Raw genomic sequence first — 25,774 nt, 5'->3', positions numbered from 1 at the left:
ACAGCCCTAGTTCAAATGCAATATGACGCACAAAGAATGTTCAGGCACGCAACACCAATATCAGACTTAATGTATGTTCCCCACCTCAAATAAAAGAACCAGTCAGTCAAAACGTCAGGCAGTCGCGGTCAGAGCGCTTTGGAATTCCTTACCCCCAATCTTCCGCCGTAGTCTGAAAACCCACCTTTTCAGACTCGTGGCCCATAGCACTTACCCTACCCCCTTAGATAGCATTTCTGTAGACTTAGATAGCATTTGATACAGACTTATAGCATGTTATGAAGACAGCACTATAATTGCATTGTATGTAGTCATAGCACGTCATAGTACGTATGTATAGCATAGTAGTATTATGTATAGTTTATATGTATAGTTTCATTATATAGATATTCCACTGTTACGTTCTTAGCTTACGCATGTTTCATGATAAATGCTTTTTATATATGTGATGTATTCCCATGCTTTTTTGTTCTTGCTTAATGTAAGTCACTCTGGATTAAGAGCGTCTGCTAAATGCCTAAATTGTAAATTGTAAATTGACAGTTGATGCAGGTTGGCGTTTCTTCATCGAAACCTTCTGGGATGAAACCGGGCGTCGGACGAGCAGCCACGCTCCGTTGGGGAAATTACTACAACTCACTTCTTGGATTGTGTGAGTGACTAACCCACAGCGGGCTACAAACTACAGAACGTTTTTCTCTCACAAGCCAGAGGTAGGCTACACACGGACGCGAGCAGCGGACAGCTGAGCTGACAGCTGACAACAGCAAACTCCTCAAAGCGCGCGCCCGTTCCGTTCATTCATTCTCGCTCTCGTAGTGTGCGGGCATGTGACATAGGGTAGTGTTAAAGGCACAGAGCGCCACAGTGTGTGTGTTTGTCTGTGCGCGCATGTGTGTGTGTCTGTGCTCGCATGTGTGTGTGTGTGTGTGTGTGTGTGTACCTGGGCTGTCGGTCTATGTTGGCCACTCGGAGGCTCTCCCAGCGTGAGTTGAGGAAGTTCATCTGCTCCCTGATCTCCTCCTCCTCTGTGAGGTTGCCCTGGGCGTCAGCTGGTAAGAAAAAAATAAAAAAGGTTAAGGAGGTTCTGGGTCATTCCATCTTCCACCTGGGAACACTGGCTGAATTAAAAACACACACAAGCTCATAGCGCGGCACCGAGTGCCGCACTACGAGCTTGTGGGTCTGCTATTTTTGAAAAATCGCAAAAATGTGGCACAACTCTTTTCAGAGCGAACATTCTTAACTCAAAGCTTTGCTTCTGGGGGTGTCCCTGGAACAACATATTTTCAGATGGGGGTCGGTGGCCAATTACATATCATTTTTGGGGTCCTTGACATGAAATATGGAGCACCACTGATACAGAAACATAGTTATTTCAGAAAACTGTCAGAATTTAGAAGACATTCTTTAAATGTCGATGTCAGGCCTAAATGGGTTAAGGCCTGCCAAAATACATTGTTTTGTCAACAAATTCAACTGTAGACGAAAATTGCACAGCAGAATGAAATCAACTAAAATCTTGATATTCAGTAGACACACTAACATGTTTTAGATGACAAAAATATGAAAATTTTCTTATTCAAAGGACTATGAAATTTGCTGTCAAAATGAAGACTGGCTTTAAACACATCACTTACACTCCATCTTCAACAGTTTAGTCATTTATCGATTTAACGAGCGTCGACTGACTTACCGATAGGGTCTCTGCAGTCAGACCATGGGTCAGAGGTCACCGATGGGGTCAGTGCAGACCACGGGGTCAGAGAGGTGGGCAGGTTGACCGCGGTCACTCTGAAGTGGTAGACGGCGAGCGGCAGCAGGCCTGTGACAAAAATGATGGCGGCCGACCCCCATCTGAAAAGATGTTGTTCCAGGGACCCCCAGAAGCAAAGATATGAGTTAAAAGAATATATATTCAAAGAGCTGCGCCACATTTTCTTGACTTTTCAAAAATAGCAGATCTACAAGCTCAGACAATTATTTGACAACTTTAGCTCAAATTACTTTGTAGACTGTTTAGAAAAATAAAATCAATCTAATCACAATGTTGGCACAAATATGTTGGACTTTATATATGTATTTATACCTGCCAACCAGCGCTGCCTGTCTTTAAAGAAATGGTAATAAAGTGACGGTACACACATTAAACAGTTTCTTCCATATTAATTTCCAAAAGATCAATTGCCTTCCGTCTGTCCTATTAATAAAATAGATCCATTAATTCATATTTTATTACATTTGTTCTGCCTGGTTTAAGAAAATAAACATATTGTCTAGTATTATTTATTGTATTAACTAGTTGTTCTATTAAGTTCAAACTAGTTCTATTAATTAATACATTTTAAATGATATTTATTTATTTAAGAAAATAAACACATTGTCTATTATTTATTGTATTATCTAATAACTCGTTTTTCCTAATAATAAATATATTAATTAGATTGTTAAATGATATTTTATTACATTATTTGTTCTGCGTGGTGAAACGCGTAAGGCTGTCATTACTCTGAGTAACCACTAGAGGGAAGTGTTGGCCTAAAAGTCACAGTCATTAACAGTTTGTAGAAAGCACAGTTCAACACAAGCTTTAATACAATTTAAATTTGCATACAGTCATTTAATTACAATATTCAACATTCATGTTTGGAGGCATGGCTCTGTTCTGGGAGATTGTCAGCATAAATATTAATAAGCCAGGTCATTCTGTAGAGACCTTGGGGTGAAAACCTGATGTTTTAAGTATGGCTCGACTCCATTTCTACCTGCTCAGGGATATCCTGACGGACCCTCCTCTCGGAGCTAAAGCATTAACTCTCCTATTAGTTTGTATTGTTGCTCATTTCAGCGCCCAATATTACTGACATGCATACGGTAGAAAAACATGTAGAAATAATGCGCAGCTGAACGGTCCAATATTAGACTGACCAAACACACATACATGTAAATAGAAAACATGTAGAAGCTGAACTCGTCCCTCAAAGTAAACACAACACAGAGAACTCTGAAATAAAATACCTCGTTACATTGACCGCTATTGTTGTTATTATTATTATTATTATTACCCGTTTGGCCTCTCGTTGTGGAAAATACGTTCTTTACATTTACTTCTTGTTCTTGTAACCCTGTGAGCGTGTCCTGTCCTTCCATCATGGCTCCACACGTCTTTAGCAGTTAGCACCGCGATATATAATAACTATTATTATTATTATAAATAACAACTAAACACTAACAATATAAGCTGCAAGTGTAGAGTTATAGTATAGTACAGTAACTATGTAGGCTATGTAGTAATATATTATAGTAGTGTACAGACTCCGTGAGACGAAATGTTTGCTCCAGCTGTGTTCAATCAATCAATCAATGGTCCAGCTGTGTGTTACTGACAGACAGGGAACGTTTGTTCTGCCTCAGAATGTTATCAAATCATGTTTTTAGTTTTTACATTTTTAACCTCACGTGAAATCAATTTATTATGAATCATGGAATCACTATTCATTATGTTTTATTAGCTTTTGACCATGAATGTTAGTATTTTAGCTATTTTAGTATTTTTTTATAGTAAGCATTTTAATGACAGCATTTACAAACTTTAAATGAATGTTTGTGAGTTAAACTAGTATAATATTAAATTCTATATAACTACAACTAGAAGTTTATATTACTTTATATTACAATGTAGGCATTTATCAGGCATTAATCCATTTATCAGGCTTCATCCAGGGATCATATTCATAAGCATTAAAAATATATGAATTATTCATAATTGTTTAATTTAAATGAATTCATTAATGATAGGTGGACAGACAGACAATGTTGGAACTATGCACAAAAACAAACTTCACCCATTTTTTTTACTTGTAAAACTGTGATGCATTTCACTCCTATGCCATATAAAGTTAGGTGTGAATCCCTAGACTCCTTCAAACCCGCTCTCAAAAAGAGCACCTACGGACAGCTGCAATGGACCCTGATGTTAACCAGTGTTGTTTTTGGCAGCAAATTTTGATTTTAGTTTTAGTCAAAGTCTCTTACTCTCTCAATAGTTTTAATTTAGTTTCAGGCACATTTTAGTCACCTGGAATGTTTTAGTGTTAGTCTAGTTTTAGTTGACTAAATATCATAAGATTTTAGTCGACTAAATCCACAGTTGATTTAGTAGACTAAAATGTACTTTGGTGAGCCGTGATGCCGTCGTAATGACTGATTTTACACTTGCTGAAAATAGCTGATCTACAAGCTCAGGAGTTTGTAGATCTCAGCTATTTTCAGCATGCAATCAAGTGTAAAATGACTTATACTGGATCTCTTCCTATAGCATTTTAAAGTTTAGTTTTTATCTGTTGACAAAATTGTTAGTATATTTAGTCATCAGTTTTAGTAATCATAGCTTAGTTTCCATTTAGTTTTCGTCAGTGAAAAAAGGTAGTCGATGAACATTTTTCGTCTTAGGGCCGATTCATACTCCTATTTTAGAGCCGAATAAAAGTTGGTTCGGCTCTATAGAGCCTACAATGTGACGTCATTGGGCTCTGTAGAGCCTACAATGTGACGTCATTTGGCTCTGTAGAGCCTACAATGTGACGTCATTTGGCTCTGTAGAGCCTACAATGTGACGTCATTGGGCTCTGTAGAGCCTACAATGTGACGTCATTTGGCTCTGTAGAGCCTACAATGTGACGTCATTGGGCTCTGTAGAGCCTACAATGTGATGTCATTTGGCTCTGTAGAGCCTACAATGTGACGTCATTTGGCTCTGTAGAGCCTACAATGTGACGTCATTGGGCTCTGTAGAGCCTACAATGTGACGTCATTTGGCTCTGTAGAGCCTACAATGTGACGTCATTTGGCTCTGTAGAGCCTACAATGTGACGTCATTTGGCTCTGTAGAGCCTACAATGTGACGTCATTTGGCTCTGTAGACTGTACAGAGCTCTACAGTGTAGAGCCTACAATGTGACGTCATTGGGCTCTGTAGAGCCTACAATGTGACATCATTTGAGGTTTGCGGGGGTGGGGGACCGTCCTAAAGTCGGCTCTTCGGTGCTACTGAAAATTTCTGACGAGTCGAAATCATTTCGGCACTACAGCGCCGAAACAGCGGTAAAATAGGAGTATGAATCGGCCCTTAGTTTTAGTCAACGAAATCAACACTGTTGTAAACAAGTGTTTTTTCTGGTTTTATCGTCATAGCAGTAGATTTTGTATTGACCTGTATACTTTTGTTTGAAATGTACCCATTCTACATACTGTGAAATAAACATTTCAATCAATCAATCATACATGCTGTACCTGTTGATCACAGACGAGGCCTTCTTCTCTGGCTGGCTGAAGTGTGTAGAACATCTCCTCAGCGTGAACATTCGGCCAAAATAACAGAGCTACAAGCTCTTGCAGTGACATGAATGTAAAGTGCATTATTATAAACTGTGTATTATAAGATTATATTTTTTTAAGTGAATGGTTGGAGTCGTCTGGTGATACCAAATAAAAATGGCAGTCACAGAAAAGTTTTTTCTACATCTTCATTTATGTTTGCAAGTGATGAATTGTTACTTCATGCATCCACCAGAAATATACTTCTAATCAGTTTCCCATTGAAAGATAATGTGCTGAAAATGATGAGCAATGTTCAAAAAGTCCCATCTAACATGAATGCCACCATTATGGAAAAACATACTTCTAATGAGATGTGCCCGAGAAGAGCGGCAGATGAAGAGATGTGTGGAAATGTACACATGGTGGGCATCGATGATGACGAGGAAGATGGACAGACATTCAGTATTTATTTATTTTGTTGTTGATGTTATTAAGTGATCTTCATTTCTTGTTTTCTTACATGCATACTATGCAGTTTATTATTATTATTATTATTATTAAGAACTGCAATAAGTAACGGAAGTAAAAACAATAGGATCCCAATAATAACTTGGACAGGTGTTTTGAATTGTACCGTTTTATTTCCATCAGTGATCAGTAGACAGAACCGTTACGGAGCAGGTCCTTCCCACCACCCACATGGGCCTGCGTGGTCTTGGAATATTTCAGCCAGATCAATTCAGCAGCCGCCTGCATGACACATGGAGGAAGAAGAGGATTATGTCTCAAGTAGCCTGAGCTAACGCTAGACATTTCTGGCCTAGATGGGAGGGTCGCGGCTCAGAAAAACGCGCACCCTGATTGGATCCGTCACCCCCGGCCCCTCCTCTCGCCCCTAGTGCAGCGCAACGTCACATCATTTGGAGCGACGCCCACCCGGAAGGGTTGACTCCCACTTTTAGACCAGAGCGGCCAATGCGTTCCTTTTTCATTTTTGTTGGTGCAAAAATTGAAAGCCTGGTACCGAGGCTATGTCTCAAGAGATGGAACTCTGTACTAGAAATAGGCCTACGTAGTATTGTCACCACTGAATTAACCCAATAAATCAGACTCGTGTAGGAGCATAGCCAGAGGTCAAGTACTGAGCACATCAGAAACAGGCAAAGATGTATACGGCCTGGTTCTATAGCCAAGCTTTGATGTTGCTTGCCCTCTGCTGCACCGTTTCCTGGGTCCAGGAATGTCTTTTACTCCAATTTAGCAATCCTGACTCTCACGGTATGGTAGCAATCTCTGAACAGTTTTGAGGGTGTGTGTTCTTGTCACTAAACTGCCCCTCTCTGCTACCTTTCCCCATGATCAATCTGAAGTTTGTATTGTGTGCCTGCGTGCGTTTGTGTGTGTGTGTGCGTGTGTACACACCCGGTTGACCTGTTGACAGGTTGACCTGTGTGCGGAGACATGCACACTCTGGCTCCCAGGCCCTTCTTGAGGGCGTTGATCAGAGGGTATTTTCCCTGGCCACAAAAAGTGCCACTGAAGTCGTCCTGGTCAAGAGTCCAGACCATGGCTCCCCCAAAACCACTCCTCTTCAGCCAGCCAACCTGTACCAGTTAACAGTAACCAGTTAACCTGTACCTGTAACAGTGTACCAGCCAACCTGTACCAGTGCGTTAAAATAAATGACAAAAGCAGGAACTAGAAATTATCTTATCGAGCTGCCACCTTGCGCTTCGCACACAAGTTGGCCATGAATGGCCTACTTGTGCGCGAGCAGAGCACGCAACTTATATCTGACGCTTGTAACTTCCTCCCTCATAAATAACTTAAATCTGTTACGTCATCCACACATGTCACACATGTTTTTAGATAAACATACATAGTTACGTCATCACCCAATCCCTGATTGGCCGAGCGACGCCACCAACACACAACACCAAAGACAATACACATTCCCTGATCCCGGACATACGCAGCCGAATACAATACTTGCGCCGCTCTGCTCGCGCAAGTAACTAGTAGTGTCTACAAATCTGAGCGATTATGTGAAATGCTGCTATGCACCTTGCCCTGATAGCTGACAACGTTGTCGAATCCAACCCAGGTCTGGCTGTTGTAGGCGTAAGGCACCTGCTGGGCCACATCCCAGACGTCTGTGACTCCTTGCTGGTTCAGGAAGTGGCAGATCTGAATGAAGCAGAGACAAGCCATTAGAAACAAATGTGAAATCTATACTGTATGTATTAGTTTCTATATAGAACGCAAAACCTTGTTGCACTGGAGAAGTGTACAATCTCTGCCTCTGACATGGCTGTACACGTCTATTTATGTGCAGTTTGTTTTGGTGAATGCACGTCACCTTTTGCCTACATTTCCACCTATAAGAAAACATCTGATATTTAACGGCGACCGCAAACATAAAATATAAATGTACAGTAAGAAAACATACTTTTCGTAAGCGAGGATCATATCGTTTTAAAAAATGAGGCAAATCTAGCTTGTTTTGACACAAAAAGAAGAATCCAAGATATTAGCGTTCAAAAAGGGGTGGGGGGGGGGGGGGGTTTCCAGCTGACCGCTGGTCCACTACCGGAGTGTTATGAGGGCATACTAGACGCAGTTGATCACCGTAATCAATCGATATTAAAATAGGCGTCAAAAGGCTTAATTGGCGACGGTGAGTTAAATACCTCATATTAGGCCCAGGTTCCAGGGTGAGTTAAATACCTCATATTAGGCCCAGGTTCCAGGGTGAGTTAAATACCTCATATTAGGCCCAGGTTCCAGGGTGAGTTAAATACCTCATAGTAGGCCCAGGTTCACAGGGTGAGTTAAATACCTCATATTAGGCCCAGGTTCACAGGGTGAGTTAAATACCTCATATTAGGCCCAGGTTCCAGGGTGAGTTAAATACCTCATAGTAGGCCCAGGTTCCCGGCGTGGCGGTGAATTGACCGGCAGGTCCAGGTCCAGTGCTTGGAGCACCGATACCGGTGTTGGAAGAGGAAGCCAGTTTGAAGGTGTTACCGTAGGTGGCGAAACCAACCAGCAGCTTCTCAGCTGGGGCGCCCTGGTTCTTCCAGTAGTTCATAGCGTAGTTCTATAATATGGACAAGGAAACAATATACAGCATACAGTTGTCTACTACCATCTTCCATCCTTGTATTCTGACATTATCTGACCGACACTCCAGACCGACAATCTTTTATAACCACCAGCAGTCCAGCAGCACCTATCCCTTCCTTCAGCGCACCCGCGAGTGTGTGCGTGTGTGTGTGCGTGCGCGCGTGCATGTGTGTGTGTGTGAGTTTGCATGTGTGTGGATTGTATAGGCTAAGTGAGGAGTTGGACAACGTTAACAACAAACGTTTTCAAATAGTTTTTCTCAGGTTCTTTGGTGGCGTTTTCTTTCAGCGTCTGTGTCTCCAGTCCTGTTGTTGGCATAACTCTACTGTACTGTCTATGTCTGCGACGCACGGGTGAGTGAAATTATTAATTCATGCGGGACCTGCGTGTCATGAAAAACACTGACCCGCGCAACACTAGTGCACACGCATTTCGCCTTGTGCCTGGAGGGACACTGAAGGTTGCCTATAGCAACCTGGGCGAGGTATAGAGGTTAAAGAGGTATGTGCTTGGCTTCTGCCGGTCCATTTTGATATAAAGGTTCGGCTATCAAAGGGTAATTATGATAACCCGCGGTGCCGCGGTTTCATGGCGACGAGGTTAATTATGAAATTCGGTATGTTTCTCGGGATTCTGCTCTGAAGATGCCCGCCAGCCACCATCGGATTTAATTTCGCCGAAAACGTGTCTTCCAAGCGGTCTGTCGCGGTACGGGTCTGTACTATGAACCAATGGGGTTCACTGTGTTTTGAATGTGGAGGAACCTCCACACTCACCACGTTGAAGTACATCATGGCACCCTTGTCAGCTGGGCCCTGCCACACAGGACTGTTCTCTCCAGTAACGTGCGCCCAGGGGCCGTGGAAGTCGTAGGTCATCACATGGATGTAGTCCAGGGTACTGGTGATGAAAGGATGTACAGGAGTCAGGGGGATTTGAAGAAAATATTAGTGAAAGTGCATAGGACAACCAGGAAGGTCCAATTGTTCCGAAATCTATGATATCATTTTCTTTTTTTCCTTTCTTTTTTTAAGGTCCCGCACACTGTCTGGGGAAACTGCTTAAAGGATGCTATATTTATTAAATTGTCATTTCTGATTCTGAGCGACTGTAAAGACGAATCGTATCAGCGGGGAAGGAGGCGTCGCATCATATTCAGAGCTTTCGTTGCACCAGACTGTATGACGGAAGCATGAAAATTGTAGGAGCTCAACAGACACAATACTATATATTACTATTATATAGCCTATAATGCCCATGCAGCCAAATACTTGTTTGTATGTTTGTGTGTTATTGTGGCAGTTCACCCTGCCACTGAGGATTTATTGGACGAGTCCGACCTGTATTAAGTTCTGATTATGTTATTTCTAATGTAACAGGAGGGTCGGGACACAAATGGGTTAAAGTTTGAATTATTATGTATTGTGTATGTTGCAGAGATTTATATTATTTTGGGATGTGTATGATTATGGGTTGATTGCTAATTGCTTGTTGTCTCCATCGAGCAACAATCAGCTGTGGGGTGTGGGGAACATACCAACAGTATGAGGGTTTTACAGTATGGCAGTAACCTGTTTTTCTCATTGTTTAGATATGGTTAAGTGATTGAATAAGTGATGTATTATAATAATGTGATGAATATGTGTTGTCCCTGGACATTATGAAATACTGGTGTAAATTGTGGAATCAATTCAGGGTGGTATGTTCCAGTGGGAGGGGCTTAGCCTTTATAGGTAGGGAGGCCTCCCAAAGCAGGACTGTGGAGGTGGAAGGAGCGAGGGCCATCTGTCCAGTATGAAATGTAAATACCTTTGTTTGAGTGAATAAAGACGAACATCTCTGCATCACGGACTGCCTGGAGGTTATTAGTGTGGTTGCAACCAGACTCTAGTAATTGCAACACTTTATTATTCCATTGGATTAGTCTTTTGTTTGACGCACTACTCCTTCCACAATTTTGACTGTACGCACTTGAGCCATATGTCAAATTGACCGGAAAAAATAAATGTAACCGTTTGTCGCAAAAACATTAATTTTGGGGGTTAAGTCCCCTCCGAATTACTTACGCATGATCACAGGGGTGACGCGACATTGTAATTGGCTGGCAATATTAGTGGGAAGGGCATATGTAAGCCACTGCGGCAACCACACTCTGCAATATTTTGAAATTGCGAATTTTCTAGTTTATATACATTTTCCCGGTTTTGCACACTACCCGCACTAGGCAAATGTGACAGTTATCTATACTGACGCTCCGAGCTGGGAAACTTCGTATCCAGCGTCGATCACTCCCTTGTCGGCAGCTACGGCAGCGGTGAGCATCAGACGAGGTTGGCCGCTCGGTCGACCTTCCCATTCGAAGGCAGACAACATCTCCTGCAGAGAGACGGGAGGTGGTGAAGAGAAAGATTTCCAACATTTCAAGGTGCCATTAAGGTGGTTATGTCTTGTAACATGATAGAAGGCTGACCTGACACAGGAGGGTGAAGCGAGCCTTGTCCTCAGGTGGGGAGCCACGAGAGCCTGGGTACTCCCAGTCGATGTCCAGACCATCAAAGCCGTACTTACGCAGGAACTGGATCGTGGTTTGGATGAAGATCCAACGGTTAGGATGACTGGAGACCATGGATGTGAACCTGGGGGGGGGGGGGGGGGGGGGAGAGAGAGAGAGAGAGAGAGAGAGAGAGAGAGAGAGAGAGAGAGAGAGAGAGAGATTCATCCAAAAGAGTAAAAGAAAGAGTGCCTTTACAGTATGTAAGTATGTGAGAACTGTTTAAGTGCCAGGGACGTAATCCCGTAAGCCCGACGTCTTTGCAATGAGTGCCAAAGACGACAAGACGTAATTAAAAAAAAATATATATATATATATATTAATTTTTCTTTTTTTACATTTTTTTTTTAAACGCCCTCTCTTTTTTATAATGGGAGAATTGGCACTCAGAGCCTAAACTGGTGACAACCATGTGGCGCTGAAGGAGTTTTAATACTCACTGAGAAGTTCCTACGTTCCATCCACCAACAGACAGCAGGGTCTTCAGATTGCTGCTAGCGCTGCTAAAATGACATGCACATTTTATGATAAAATATAATGTTTACACTTTCAGAACGTGTGTGTGTGTGTGTGTGTGTGTGTGTGCGCGCTCACGGGACTCTCTTGAGATTTTGGAGCTGTCCATAGAGAGACTCATCGTTCCACTCAGTGGTCGTGATCACGTTGTTGTGTATTCCAGCGAAGGCATAGACGATGTGGTTACAGAGACACGGGTCGATGTCGGTGGGCATGAACTTCCCAGCACCGTGACGGTACTGTCCCCAGTTGGTGAAGTAACATGAGAGGATGTAGGAGGATCCTGCAAGGGACGAGTGTAAAAATAAGGGCTTGTTGTTGATGTTTTTGTCTTTTGCCGTTTGAGAGCAACACACCAAGTGGACAAAGTCTTACCTAGCTGCACGTGCAGCAGGAGAGCCAGTCCTGCAGAGAGAGAGAGAGAGAGAGAGAGGAAAAGGAGTGGTGGTTGGGTCAGTAAGGACAAGCACTAAGATTTATCCTCCGGTTATTAATCTATTATGATACATAAATCCTGTTACTATATGGATCATACTGTTAAACAACAGTTTGGAACAGAAAAGTAGATCCGTTTCATGGTAAATCTAAAGACACAGTTCATTTCCTCTGCTGCTCGGCACAGAAAAGTGTTTTCCTCGATAGCAATTAACTCCACTTACCAACGCAGATGAGAAGCTTGCCCATGGTGCGTCTGTACAACTGAAGGCCAGAAGCCTCTTATATACCTTATATTCCTCTCCATATCTGTAAAACGGTTTGATCTGTTTGATCATGTTTGATAATCTTCGTTATTCTGATAAATCATTTGTTTGGTCAGGAGTTAATTGCCCTTTTCAGTTTTCCACTGGCGTTGTTAATTGTGCCGATAACATTCAAGTGTTATTCAACAATGATATGATTTGCAGACATTTAGAAGTCAAATGAAGGTTATACAGGTTTGTACACATTCCACCGCACGCACTTTTACAAGGCTGTGAAAGATGATGATGATTCAAGTTTCTTTATTAGGAAAAAAAGACGCCTTGAGATGTCTCGTTTTCGAGGGGCTCCCAACACAGATACATGTTACAACATTACTGTACATGTAAACAATAAAACTAAACAAATGACATACAACATACATGGACGAGACAAAACACTAAACATTGCAGACCAAAATAATGAAATAAAGAAATAAACATATGGCATATTTACCGATAGCAAGAACATACAACTTTAAAGTAACACTTTTAAAAACTGTGAATGCTGGGATGGATCTAATGTTAGCTGGTAAATTATTCCAGTCTGTAGGGGCTTTAAAAGAAAAGGAATGTTTACCAAATTCAATACTAACCAAAGGAACAGTAAAGTTTCTGTCCTGTCTTACAGTGGAGAATAACTATAAATTAGACTAAAGTAGACATGGAAAGGCTACTGATGCAGATTAACACAAATGTGGTCAATCTTTTGTTTCATGTTCTTTTTATCTGGATGATAAGAAAAGATAAGCAACACACACACACACACACACACGGACGCACGCACCCACGCACGGTGGAGGTTGGGGTGGAGGAGGATGGCAAATTTGAAGAATAGCGAAAATAGCCAATCTACAAGTGCAGCTGTACTCAAAACCCATGCTTGGTCTGTCGTGGAGCAGAACAAACAAACAACAGTTTCAGTGTTATGCAGAGGCTGGTCTCCACTCCTGAAACTACGTTGGATAAATTCAACCACCGTTCAATGTGTTTCAGTGTTGCTGTAATCACACACACAATTTTACCATGCTGTTTGTTATTTTCTGTCGTTGAATAATGCATAATGTTGAATAATCAAGGTGTTTTAATGACTTAAAGTGTACATTCACTTGAAAAGTCTAGCCAAAAATGATGTTCATAATGCAATTCGACCAATTCGTCTTCTTAGGTCACATTCATACCAGAGAGTTTTGCTGCGATTAAAACGAATCCTGCTGTGCATTTTCAGAAAGTGCACTTCGTTTGGCAGGTGTGAAGGCTCATTCGAAACCTAATGCGTATCAAAGAACCGCATTATACTCCGAGCAAAAACGGGGGTTTCGCTTCGCTTCCAATCGCACTTGATTACGATTCGGTGCAGGTGTGAATGCAGTAAATAAAGGAAATGAAGCAAACAATGTGGCGGATGAGGAGCTGAACACAGTTGGAGACGGAGAAGGCATATTTCACGCAGCGCAAAGATGTCCCGTTACCGTGGATAGACGTGGTCGAATGAGGAGACTGAAGCCCTGATTGAAATGAGGACGAGTACATTAATCAATTGCTTAAGAAAACACATAAACACTGCAGTGCAGTGTAATAGTATTATAGCCTACAGAATATTCTGTCTGTCTGTGCGTGCCGTAAACATGGAGTGCTGTCACTGTGTGGGGACTAGTGGGGAGTAGGAACTTTCATCTCAATAAATGTGTAAACATTTTGCGCTGCTGTCTGTTATATCAGTGCGCTCAGCGCTGTGCCTCCATGGCCAAAAGAACAGAGAGAGAGGGGGGGGTCCAGTCCCAGACGGCACGACACATGCACGTTATGAGTATAATTTTATCACCATAGATTTCACTGTGTAGGCTAGTTTATGAATGGAACACATTGATAAAGGTCCCCCCTGCTGCGTTTCCAATTGCTGCGGATGACAGTGTGAAGGCAAACCGCAGCAAATTAAATATGCAAGAATCCCAAATTCTCCGCCCATACGCATTGAGTCTACCGAAGTATTGGGTGAGAATGTGACCTTAGTGGCTCAGTGGTGTTTAGTGAATATTTATTTAGTTATTATTATTATGATTTGGAGAATATGACCAAGAAAAATCTAAATATGTTTTATACTGTGCAAAAATGCATGGCCGAAGGTAGGTATGGGTGAGTGTTTCCCAAACATTGATTGATTGATTTATTTATTGATCGATAAACTACTGACATATCATGACAGTATATTATGGTCAGTAATGTCAGTATCATGGTAATTGTCATGGTCAGTATCATGGTCAGTGTCATGGTCGGTATCATGTCAGTATCATGGTCAGTATCATGGTCAGTGTCATGGTCGGTATCATGTCAGTATCATGGTCAGTATCATGGTCAGTGTCATGGTAATTGTCATGGTCAGTGTCATGGTAATTGTCATGGTCAGTATCATGGTCGGTATCATGTCAGTATCATGATAACATGATAACATAACATGTCAAATCTACATGCCACGTTGCATTGTGACAAGTTTTGGGCTTTTCAGGATGCAACACCGTCTTACAATGGAGTATAGGCCTAACTATAAATGGCCGGGGAAACTCCCCACTGTCAGGTGAAAAGAAGCAGCTTGGACTCCTCATGCATAGAAGGAAGCATGAGGTCAGTCCGCTGCCCCCCCCCCCCCCCTCCCCCAGGTTGGCAGAGGAAGTGTAGCACCCAGGATTACATTAGATAATTGACACTGGGTGAAAAAAATATTAGCAAAATCTTGGGATAAAAATTCTTCAAAAAAATAGTTTATAAATTAGATTAAAGTAGACATGGAAAGGCTACTGATGCATAATAACACAAATGTAGTCAATCTTTGCTTATCATCCAGATAAAAAAACATGAAACAAGTTGTTTCATGTTCTTTTTATCTGGATGATAAGCAAAGATAAGCAAACAACACACAATTCGGAAACCACGCCTCATTTGACTGCAGAGTTAATGAAAAAAAGGTCTAGGATTAAATGAAGAAAATATGATAAAATTGGCTCTTACATAATAAATTACTGCTTAATACGTCAAAGTGGTTTATTATGATTTTTGGTACTAGTCCTAAACTCAAATCCATAACAGATTCCTTTACTATAACCAGTAATGATGGCACGGCTTTGCAAAAAGCTGACAACATTAAATATATCACCGTATGGTTGGACCCAGAACTCGCATTCAAATCTCACATTAACCATGTGTTAAAAAAAGGTTAACTTTGGAATAAATGCTTTATATAGATCCAGAAACTGCTTTTCACTCAGTGTACGCAAGAAACTGGCTTTATTAGTACTTCCACTATTCGACTATTTGTGATGTGGTTTATCAAAATGCCTCGAAATCTGATCTCGTTCCACTTAACACTGCATACAATAGACTGTTGCTTTGTCCTTGGCTGTCCTTTTCTCACACACCATTGCATAATGTACGGCAGACTTCAATGGACACCTTTACAGTATCTGAAGACACAAGCACTGGCTTCAACTGGTTTTTAAATGTATCTATTTAAATTATCCTATTTACCTCAAACGCTATTTAACTTTTATTCCTTCAACACAGTTGAAGGAGTTAGATGTGTAGATGACCGTATTATCGGCAAAAAGCTGGGAAAACTGTGTCTAAAAATTGATGGCAGATTGTTCACAAAAATAGAAAAAAGAAGGGGTCCTAAAGTTGACCCCTGGGGCACACCTTTAACACCTAAAAAAGGTTGAACTTCTAGAAGTAATGTTTCTCAACGGGCGGTACAGGGCGGTTCTTGAGCAAAACAGAGTATGAGAAGAGTATGCAGTGGCAGTGTCCAAAGTCTCTTTCCCATTTCGATGTACAGATTTAACTTTGATCCGACTCACCTCAGCGGTGGACTGCAGGCTGTGTGTACGTCCACACTACTACTGTACACTATCCCAGGTTAGGGTCAGACTCACCTCAGCGGTGGACTGCAGGCTGTGTGTACGTCCACACTACTACTGTACACTATCCCAGGTTAGGGTCAGACTCACCTCAGTGGTGGACTGCAGGCTGCAGGGCGAACTTGATCTGGTTGACTCCGTGGTGAACGGGCTTGCCGTAGGTGGCTCCCTTCGGTACGGGGCGTTCACGACCATCACGGCACACACGGATACGATAGATGACGTAGCCTGTTGAAACAAAAACATATATGCTAATGACGTAAACATACGCTAATGACGTAGCCTGTTGGAATAGAACACAGTGCTGCTATTTTTGCTTGTAAAATGTGTTATATTGATTTCGGCAACACAGAATATTTCTCAAATGTCATAAATACATATACCTAACATCTAAAACAAGTACTGGTGCCTTAGTTTACTCATACGTTAATCTAGATCATGAAATGTAGCACATTTGTAAAAAAAATAAACGCTTCAACTAACGTAAATGGCACCCAGCACACTGAAACATACACACAGTGCTGTGCCCTGAGATGGAGGGATGCAGCTGACCACTGCATGTCTTGTAGTTGAAGTGGATGTCAGATGTCTATAGGGTGAGCAGGAAAGGTGACAGCACTGAGCCCTGGGGAGTGCCTGTGATGTACACCAGCACCTCCAAACAGACAACCCTGCAGTCTCACATACTGCAGTCTGCCCCAGAGATTCTTAGATCCATGCCACCAAACCATGCCCCCCCCCCCCCCCCCCCCCCTTCAACACAAGCTTCTGCAAGCAGTTGTGACCGGATAGTTTTGAAGACACTGGAGAAGTTTAAAAAAGCATGATTCTAACTGTATTGCCCTGGGTGTCAAAGTGTGTGAATGCATTGTTTAGCATGTAGAATAGATGACATCATCAAACCCAATGTCCACCTGGTATGCAGACTGAAGGGGGCCAATGTACTGTACCCTGTACTGTTGTCGTATCTGTTATGTTTTGCTTTTTTTTTTTGCTTTTTCTTAATAAAGTCTGTTCCTAGTGTTCCTATGTAAAGCGCTTTGGGTATCTAGAAAAGCGCTATATAAATTTGAGCTATTATTATTGTAAGAGCCATGAAATGGTTTGGTTATGTTGACTATACATTCGGTCAATGAAATGAGTAGGCTGTCACTGGTGTTGATGTGGATGATTGACGGGCATAGGGGCGGACCCAAGGTTACCTTTAACATCACCTGTTCACCTGCTGTGGACACAGAGAGAGAGGGGGTGTGTGGGACGCCATACTTTTTGTTGACCGCTTTATTTCATTTATTTTTATTTACTTTGTAGCTGTGGACATTTTGCTTTACGTTTGAGCACCATTATGAGTTATCTACCTTGCTTTAATAAAACCCTTAAAATGCATCATTTGGATCCAGCGAATTCCTTTTGTTTACGGCGGAGCGCGTCTGACAACATGGCCCATCCCATCGCCTCTCAGCGACTTTAAGTTTAATTTTCACGTCGCTATTACATTGTCAACAAAAAACGGCATTGTCAACGGCGGCATCAAACAGCAGAAGTTCGAATCAAATGAACAAGAATGGAAGAAAGACGGTCGGAGACAAGGACGGAGGATCACGGTTCTGCATGGCTGCTGAGTGCTGACAACAAACATTCCGTGTCCGTGTGTCACGGTCAAAGTCAACGAAAGTCAGGTAGTAGCCTACGCTTGTAAACTGTATCAAGGAAGGAACGCAGTCTGCACAAGTCCATTGGGGACGAGTAACCTACCTGATCACGACACGGGTTGAGTAAAGTTGACGCATGAATAAAGTTTGATGAATCCTCTCGTAGCTGCATGTCAAAGGAATCCGCAGTCTATTTAAATCCGCTTGTCTGTCAAACTGCTGTGCTGTTGGAGTGTGAATATTGCCGAATACTGATGGATGATGTTCTGTGGATAAGTTTCCTTTCAATGTGTGCAATGTGGATTAAATTGCACGAATAACTTGGAAATTAAGAGGAAAATACTGGCGAAGTTACCAGTTCTCAGTCAGAAATGGAACGTGGAAAACGAGAAATTGTGCTCACGGCCAAGGCCGCGCTGAACAAAATTGACAAGCTTGAAAGGGAGCGCCACCTTTCTGTCAATAAAACGAAAGCACTAATACCACAAATAAAAACCTTCATGGAGAAAAGGGCAAATGCTTTGACAGTGAAATCTTTGTTGGTCACTTTGGATGAACATTACGCAAATGCCATAATGTCTCACAATACATTATTGCCTTTATTGTCTGACGAGGAAAAGGAAAGACAAGATGAATGGTTTTACAGCATTGCAAAATACAGCGATTCATTTAAATGTGATGTGGAAAAGTGGTTGAATGAACCAAAGGGAACAGAACCTGTTGACACTATTGCGCAAATAACGAGGTCACTTTTGGGAGTTGAAACTGACATGATTAACGAAAATGTGGCCACTCCCCCAGTAGGCCTAATGGATGAACCTCATTCAATAACGCAAGCTGCATCAATAATGACACACGACATACAAGATGATGTACATCCAAATGACAGTGTGTCCAATGTGGGAAGGAAATCTATAATGCAAAACTCTGATATAGGAGGGAAATCTACCACTTCTAGAGTTTCTTCCGAATGTCTGATTGTTCAAGCTGACTTGGCAGCATTGCAGGTCAAACACCAACTTTTAAAAGATAAACATGAACTTGAAGCTGAGGAGGAAAGGTTGCGCAAGAGAAAGGAGCAACTGCAAATGGACGAAGACATTGCAGCACAAATGGCAAAATTAAATGTGCTACAATCTAAAACTGTCATAAGTGGGAGGTCCTCAAACATAAAACATGTGGATGGAATGAATTCATATGTGGAAAAAACACAAAGAGAAATGCAAACCCTCAATGCTAATGCAAATCCATTCACAAAAATGTTACACAATCATGTGGACACAGGGACAAGGCCTAAAGACAAAAGTAACACTCAATCTATTCATTCACAATCACAGGTTCTGTCAGTTATGCACCAGGAAGCTATGCCACGCCCAGTTCAACAAAACCATCATGAAAATGTATCCATGCAATATGTCTTGAATGTCCCAAATGCAACTCCTCATGACAATGCAAATGCTAATTATGGAAATCCAAATGTACATTCTGGAAATGCAAATGTCTGTCAAAATGAGATGCTTGGTATTATGAGGAAACAAAATGAAATAACCACACTGTTGATACAGCAGCAATGCCTCTCATCCTTGCCAAAGAGAGAGGTAACAATATTTGATGGGGATCCATTAAAATATCACGCTTTTATGAAGGCTTTTGAGAATGGAGTGGAAAACAATACTCAAAATAACAGTGACCGTCTATATTACCTGGAGCAGCAGACAAAGGGTCTTCCCCGGGAACTTGTTCGGAGCTGCCAGCACCTGGACCCCGTGAGGGGGTATGCTAAAGCTAAGGCTCTATTGAAGGAGGAGTTTGGAGACGAGCAGAAAATTGCATCTGCATATATGGACAAAGCTCTTTTATGGCCACCTATTAAAACCGAAGATGTGAAAGCTCTTCAAGAGTACAGCCTTTTTCTTAAAGGCTGCTGTAACGCCATGGCAGAGGTGCAATATTTACATGAGCTGGACATGCCTGCAAATATGCTGACCATCATTAGAAAGTTACCATACAAATACCGGGACATGTGGAGAAGTGCGGCATGTGATCTGCAGGAAAGACACAGACGTAGAGCTACATTTATGGACATTACTGATTTTATTGGGAAACAAGTGAGAATACTGTCGGATCCAGTATTTGGAAACATACAGGATGCTCCATCACCAGCAACAACTAGAGGTGTGAGCAAATGCACTTCACAACCTCATTCTGGAATGAGAGGAATCAGCTATGCCACTACTGCGACCCCGGTAACACCCATGACTCGGCTTGAAGTTGCAGAGATGGAACAAATAATGAAGACATGTCTTTGCTGTGGAGAAGATCATGTATTAGATTTGTGCCCTCAGTTGGGAAAAAGACTTCACCAAGAGAAGATGGGCTTCTTGAGAGAAAATGGTGTCTGTTTCGGATGCCTGGGTGTTGGACATGTAAACCAATTTTGTAGAAGGAAGATGACCTGTCAAACTTGTGGTCGTAATCATCCTACTGTACTTCATATCACTCGGAAAGAATGGGACAAAGGGTCTGACCAATCTGATCGGAAGTCAGGAATATCAGTGGACGGCACAGTGGTATCGAGTGGCGTTACTGGGGCTGGTGACGACTGTAAACTGCCTATTGTTCCAGTACATATTAGGTCCAAGAAGGGGAGCAAGACTGTTGCCACCTATGCTTTCTTGGACCCAGGAAGCTCTGCAGTGTTCTGCACCGAAGCTCTGATGCACAAACTTGACCTCACAGGGAGGAAGACAAATATTCTGTTAAGGACAATGGGCGAAGAGAAAGTTGTTTCTAGCTACAGTGTGTCCGGACTGGAAGTGGCTGGTTTGAACGAGGAGCACTTCTGTAACCTTCCTAAGGCTTACACACAGATGTGCATGCCTGTCCACAAGGGGAATATCCCAAAACAGAAGGATCTCTTGAGGTGGCCTCATTTACAACATGTTCAGCTGCCTGAGATCGATGCTGACATTGAGCTATTGATAGGAACAAATGTTCCCGCAGCTTTAGAACCATTGCAAGTTATTAGCAGTCTAAATAATGGTCCTTATGCCATCAGGACGATGCTGGGCTGGACTGTGACTGGACCGCTGAAAGGAGGCAGCGAGAACGCAAACGATTATCAGCAGCAAGAGTTATCAGTGAACAGGGTGTCGGTCAAGGACTTGGATGAACTGTGTCAGCCAGAGTTTAAGACAGATTTCCCCGAATGCAGCAATGATGAACAACCTTCCTTCTCAAGGGAAGATCATTCATTTATGGAGCTGGTCAATGGCCAGCATCTGATCAGCTTACCATCAAGGAGAAGGGACATTACCACCCCACAAATGGAGGTCATTGCTGCCACCAAGCCAAGTCACACGGATGTGTTGTGGAGGAAAGGGCTGCACATGAATCCAGCTTCTGTCACTTGGACGGATGACACTTCAGTGATCAAAACCACTAGGAACAAGAATTTCAAGTTTAACGTTGATCCTGAAGATATTCATCAACTAGTTTCCGATGACCCTGAGGTCAAGAAATCCGTTGTCCATGCTGTACAGACCAAGGAGAAGGTCGATGCAGTGACTCACAGGATCCCATACTGGGAATCTTGGACCTGTGTGATAAAGTCGGCAGCTTGGATCTTAAGTCTTATGACCTGGCTCCTGTCTCTTTGTGAGAGGAGACAAGAAGTAAAAACTGACCTCAAACAGTTTGAGTTGGACGTGGACCAAACGAGATGTTCGATGGAAAATTGTATGGAGACCTTCAAGAAAGAAACGGTTTCAAGTTGCCTATCAGTGGAAGCGCTTGAGAATGTGGAACTGGAAATTATGGAGTTCACCCTACTAAAGAGGATGGCAGAGGATGTCTCCAGGCCTCACAAAGGCAAAGGGGTGAAGGAGGATAGTCACATCTACCTACTTTGCCCACTGATGGAAATGGAGAGTGGACAGCTGCCTGGATCTGCCAATGTCCAAAATCTGCTTGATCCGAGAGGCCGAGGAGGACTAATGTCTGGACAATTCCATTGCCTGTTGGATTCAGGTTGAATAAGTTTACAATTATCATTCCATGGATTACAATCTCTCACACACACGCGCACACACACACACACACACACACTTGAGTGTTTACCCGAAAAATGACTATTTGCGCGGGAACATCTGGCCTCATGAACAATGAATCGTTTTTGCATTCGGCTGAAGAAGGCTGAAGAAGGACTTATATATATATATATTTAAGTTTGGGATTTCATGCCTCCTATTATGTATTTGAATGTAATTATTATGTAATAACCTAATAATTAGGGGCTGGCGTGTAAGAGCCATGAAATGGTTTGGTTATGTTGACTATACATTCGGTCAATGAAATGAGTAGGCTGTCACTGGTGTTGATGTGGATGATTGACGGGCATAGGGGCGGACCCAAGGTTACCTTTAACATCACCTGTTCACCTGCTGTGGACACAGAGAGAGAGGGGGTGTGTGGGACGCCATACTTTTTGTTGACCGCTTTATTTCATTTATTTTTATTTACTTTGTAGCTGTGGACATTTTGCTTTACGTTTGAGCACCATTATGAGTTATCTACCTTGCTTTAATAAAACCCTTAAAATGCATCATTTGGATCCAGCGAATTCCTTTTGTTTACGGCGGAGCGCGTCTGACAACATGGCCCATCCCATCGCCTCTCAGCGACTTTAAGTTTAATTTTCACGTCGCTATTACAATTATTATTATTATTACGTCCACACTACTACTTTACACTATCCCAGGTTAGGGTCAGACTCACCTCAGCGGTGGACTGCAGGCTGTGTGTACGTCCACACTACTACTGTACACTATCCCAGGTTAGGGTCAGACTCACCTCAGCGGTGAGTCTTTCAGACCCCGATCTGAAAATATGTCGCTCCAGGGACCCCAACCTCATAGCGCGGTGTCGCACTATGAGCTTGTAGATCTGCTATTTTTCAATAGCTAAATTATAATATAATCCTTAAAACACCAAAAGGGGTTCCCGTCATTAATGGGTTCAAAGGAGCTGTAAGTGTCCAGCCTACAGTCCTTAAGTACCCAGTAAACACTCACCCTGCTAGGCCTTGTATCCCAGCCTACAGACCCAGTAAACACTCACCCTGCTAGGCATTGTAGCCCAGACTACAGACCCAGTAAACACTCACCCTGCTAGGCCTTGTATCCCAGCCTACAGACCCAGTAAACACTCACCCTGCTAGGCCTTGTATCCCAGCCTACAGACCCAGTAAACACTCACCCTGCTAAGCCTTGTATGCCAGCCTGCGGTCCTTGTCGGGCCTGGTGGGTCGGGGAGCTCTGTAGAGGTTGGACAGCTGGCGGTACTGCAGCAGGAAACGCATCACGTCCGACTGCTTCTTGCACCACAACTCCTGCATGTATTTGTACGCTCCCATCTTGGTTTATCTGCAGGAGGAGAGACAGCAGGACAGTAAGACAGTGTACTCTGTACAAAAATACTTTCCGTCAAGAAATTCTGTGCAGGAGTTTGGAAGCGCACGTCAAAGTCACCCTTGCGTACCACCTGTTTCGAATTTGCACATAATGCAGGAGGCAGCAGCGCAACCCATTACAAAGAAACGAGTGTTTCCAAACTGCAACACAAAAATAATCACCTGCAAATAATGTCTTGACAGAAAGTAGCTCATAACAACATGTCTACGGGTGGATTTTTATTAAAGCGCAAATAACATGCATTTTAAAACCGCTTTTAATATTTAATATCATATTGTCTATGTCCCTCAAAGTTATTTCTAATGGTTTGAGCCTCAATCACCACTCTGATATAAACAGTCCTTGTCATTTTTTCTGGACTTTGAAAGCAGTTTTAGCTGCAGTACAGTAATGTCCTGAGATGGTGGGGGTGCTGATATGCAGATTATTTCATATTTGAGTCATTATAATACTGATGCTAGATAAAACCAGGCTTGTTTCCATTCCATGCTAGCTTGGAAAATCAACAATGGTGGACATTGTAAACAAAGTGGAAATGCAAATTTGGAACTGAAGACTGAAGAAGAGGAGGAATTATACAAAGTAGGGTGACATTGATGACATCACAATGAGGACAAAATCAGTTGAGCTGTTCCTGAGAGCAATTTCCATTAAAGCACCAATATGATATGAAAGCCTGATTGTTCAAAATTGGTTATTTGTGGGGATAGAAAACACATATGGGAGCCCCAAAAACACAAAATGAATTGAAAAAGTTTAATTTAATGTTATAGGTCCTTTAAACAAAAGCTCAGCAGATTGAAAGAGGATAATTCAAGCTTTCCCTACAGCTGCAATGTTAGTGAGTTTAACGTCGTTTAATACAAGCAGATCGCAAACGCAAATTGGATGAATGGGGAGTCAATGGAAGGTATTGCAACTCTAGATTCATCCCATTATAAAAAAATCTAGAGTTGCAAATTGCTGCTAGTCTAGTATCAACTAGGCTTGATAGATAGCCTGATATAATCTGGGCTTTAAATGAGCTGTACTGTACTTTGTTTGAATGTGTGAAAGGTTGTATATAAATAAAATGCCCTACTTGCTCAGACTGAGGTAACGCATAGTCATACACACACACACATATATATATATATAGTCTGTATAATCATTCATAGGCTACTACTCATTGTTGACAGAACATACTGTATTCATTTCACACTCAGAGATGATAGATAATTCAATCACTGTTCATTCAGTCAATTCAATTCAATTCAAAGGGCTTTATTGGCATGAGACAACATACATTTACATTGCCAAAGCCACTGACTGAACATGTGACTCATTCAGAGATAAAGTGGAGTATTTTGGTGTAAACTGAACGGAATGGTCTCTGTGTGTGTGTGTGTGTGTGTGTGTGTGTGTGTGTGTGTGTGTGTGTGTGTGTGTGTGTGTGTGTGTGTGTGTGTGTGTGTGTGTGTGAATGAATTTCTCAGTTTTGTATTGTTTTTGATTGATTTAAGTACCGGTGTATATAGATCAACTTGAAATCTCATTCATCACACCGATTTCCAAAACGGCTGTTTAATAAGCCTACAGATTTGTTTTTAACATCGCCATGTCACCATCATCACCTACCTATATAAGTTCACCTTAGTGTAATAAAGCATTACACTTGTTTACAAGAGGGTCCACATTTTTCAATTCATCAAAAAGGTGTAAACTGACCTTAAGTTGTTCCAGTCTCAGAACAGTTGGTTGGTCCGTTTAGAGACACTCAGACATGTAACGTAATTTAACTTTGGCAATGGAACCAAATGGACCCGCTCGTTCAGACAAGACGGCTCGGTTCAATATATGTAACATAGTTCCTGCTACTGTATAATTTATTATGAGCAGCAAAATTACCACAATAATAATAGACGGAGCCTTAGAGTATACTCTATGGACGGTCAGCATGCTCAGAATGAAAACATCCGGTGTGGAGCGTATAAGAGGCCGCCCGGGCGGAAACAAACACTTTGAACAGATCGGTTCCGTCTCTACAGTTCCTACTCCACTGTGCGCTTCTGTCTGTCTGCGGAGGTTTACGGTAAAACAGCGACGCCCTGTGGGTGCATGTGCTCATTACATTACATGACATTATGTTAGTTAGAGCACTGGTTAGAGGAGCGCCCTTGTTGCCGAAAGGTTGCCGGTTTGATTCCCCAGACGGGCAGGAGAAATCTGGGTTTGGGAAGTGATTGTCATCACTCACCCAACACCGCTGAAGTGCCCTTGAGCAAGGCACTGAACCCCCAACTGCTGTGTGTGTGTGTGTGTGTGTGTGTGTGTGTGTGTGTGTGTGTGTGTGTGTGTGTGTGTGTGTGTGTGTGTGTGTGTGTGTGTGTGTGTGTGTGTGTGTGTGTGTGACGTGTGTGTGTGTGTGTGTGTGTGTGTGTGTGTGTGTGTGTGTGTGTGTGTGTGTGTGTGTGTGTGTGTGTGTGTGTGTGTGTGTGTGTGTGTGTGTGTG

At 42.3% G+C, this 25,774-nt stretch overlaps 1 protein-coding gene and 1 pseudogene across 2 annotated transcripts; both read right to left on the bottom strand.

The window, feature by feature from the left end:
• Positions 1 to 5,973: 5,973 nt before the first annotated feature.
• Positions 5,974 to 12,196, bottom strand: LOC310876182 (acidic mammalian chitinase-like; the record flags this gene model as incomplete). Its single annotated transcript, XM_083789626.1, has 11 exons — positions 5,974 to 6,069; positions 6,789 to 6,923; positions 7,384 to 7,506; positions 8,234 to 8,419; positions 9,222 to 9,345; positions 10,697 to 10,821; positions 10,916 to 11,081; positions 11,437 to 11,490; positions 11,591 to 11,795; positions 11,888 to 11,917; positions 12,172 to 12,196. The coding sequence occupies 11 exons, from the start codon at positions 12,194 to 12,196 to the stop codon at positions 5,974 to 5,976; spliced, it is 1,269 nt and encodes a 422-aa protein (XP_083645752.1).
• A 4,055-nt stretch (positions 12,197 to 16,251) lies between these two features.
• On the bottom strand, positions 16,252 to 25,207 carry LOC310876181 (large ribosomal subunit protein eL15-like; annotated as a pseudogene). The gene is made up of 3 exons (XR_014571099.1): positions 24,991 to 25,207; positions 23,069 to 23,235; positions 16,252 to 16,388 (listed from the first exon to the last, which is right to left on the bottom strand). The product of XR_014571099.1 is annotated as a large ribosomal subunit protein eL15-like (transcript).
• Between the last annotated feature and the right edge of the window lie 567 nt (positions 25,208 to 25,774).

This window comes from Protomyctophum parallelum, assembly GCF_964188405.1.
Source record: "Protomyctophum parallelum genome assembly, chromosome: 18".
NCBI lineage: Eukaryota > Metazoa > Chordata > Actinopteri > Myctophiformes > Myctophidae > Protomyctophum > Protomyctophum parallelum.
This window is presented reverse-complemented; position numbering and strand designations above follow the sequence as displayed.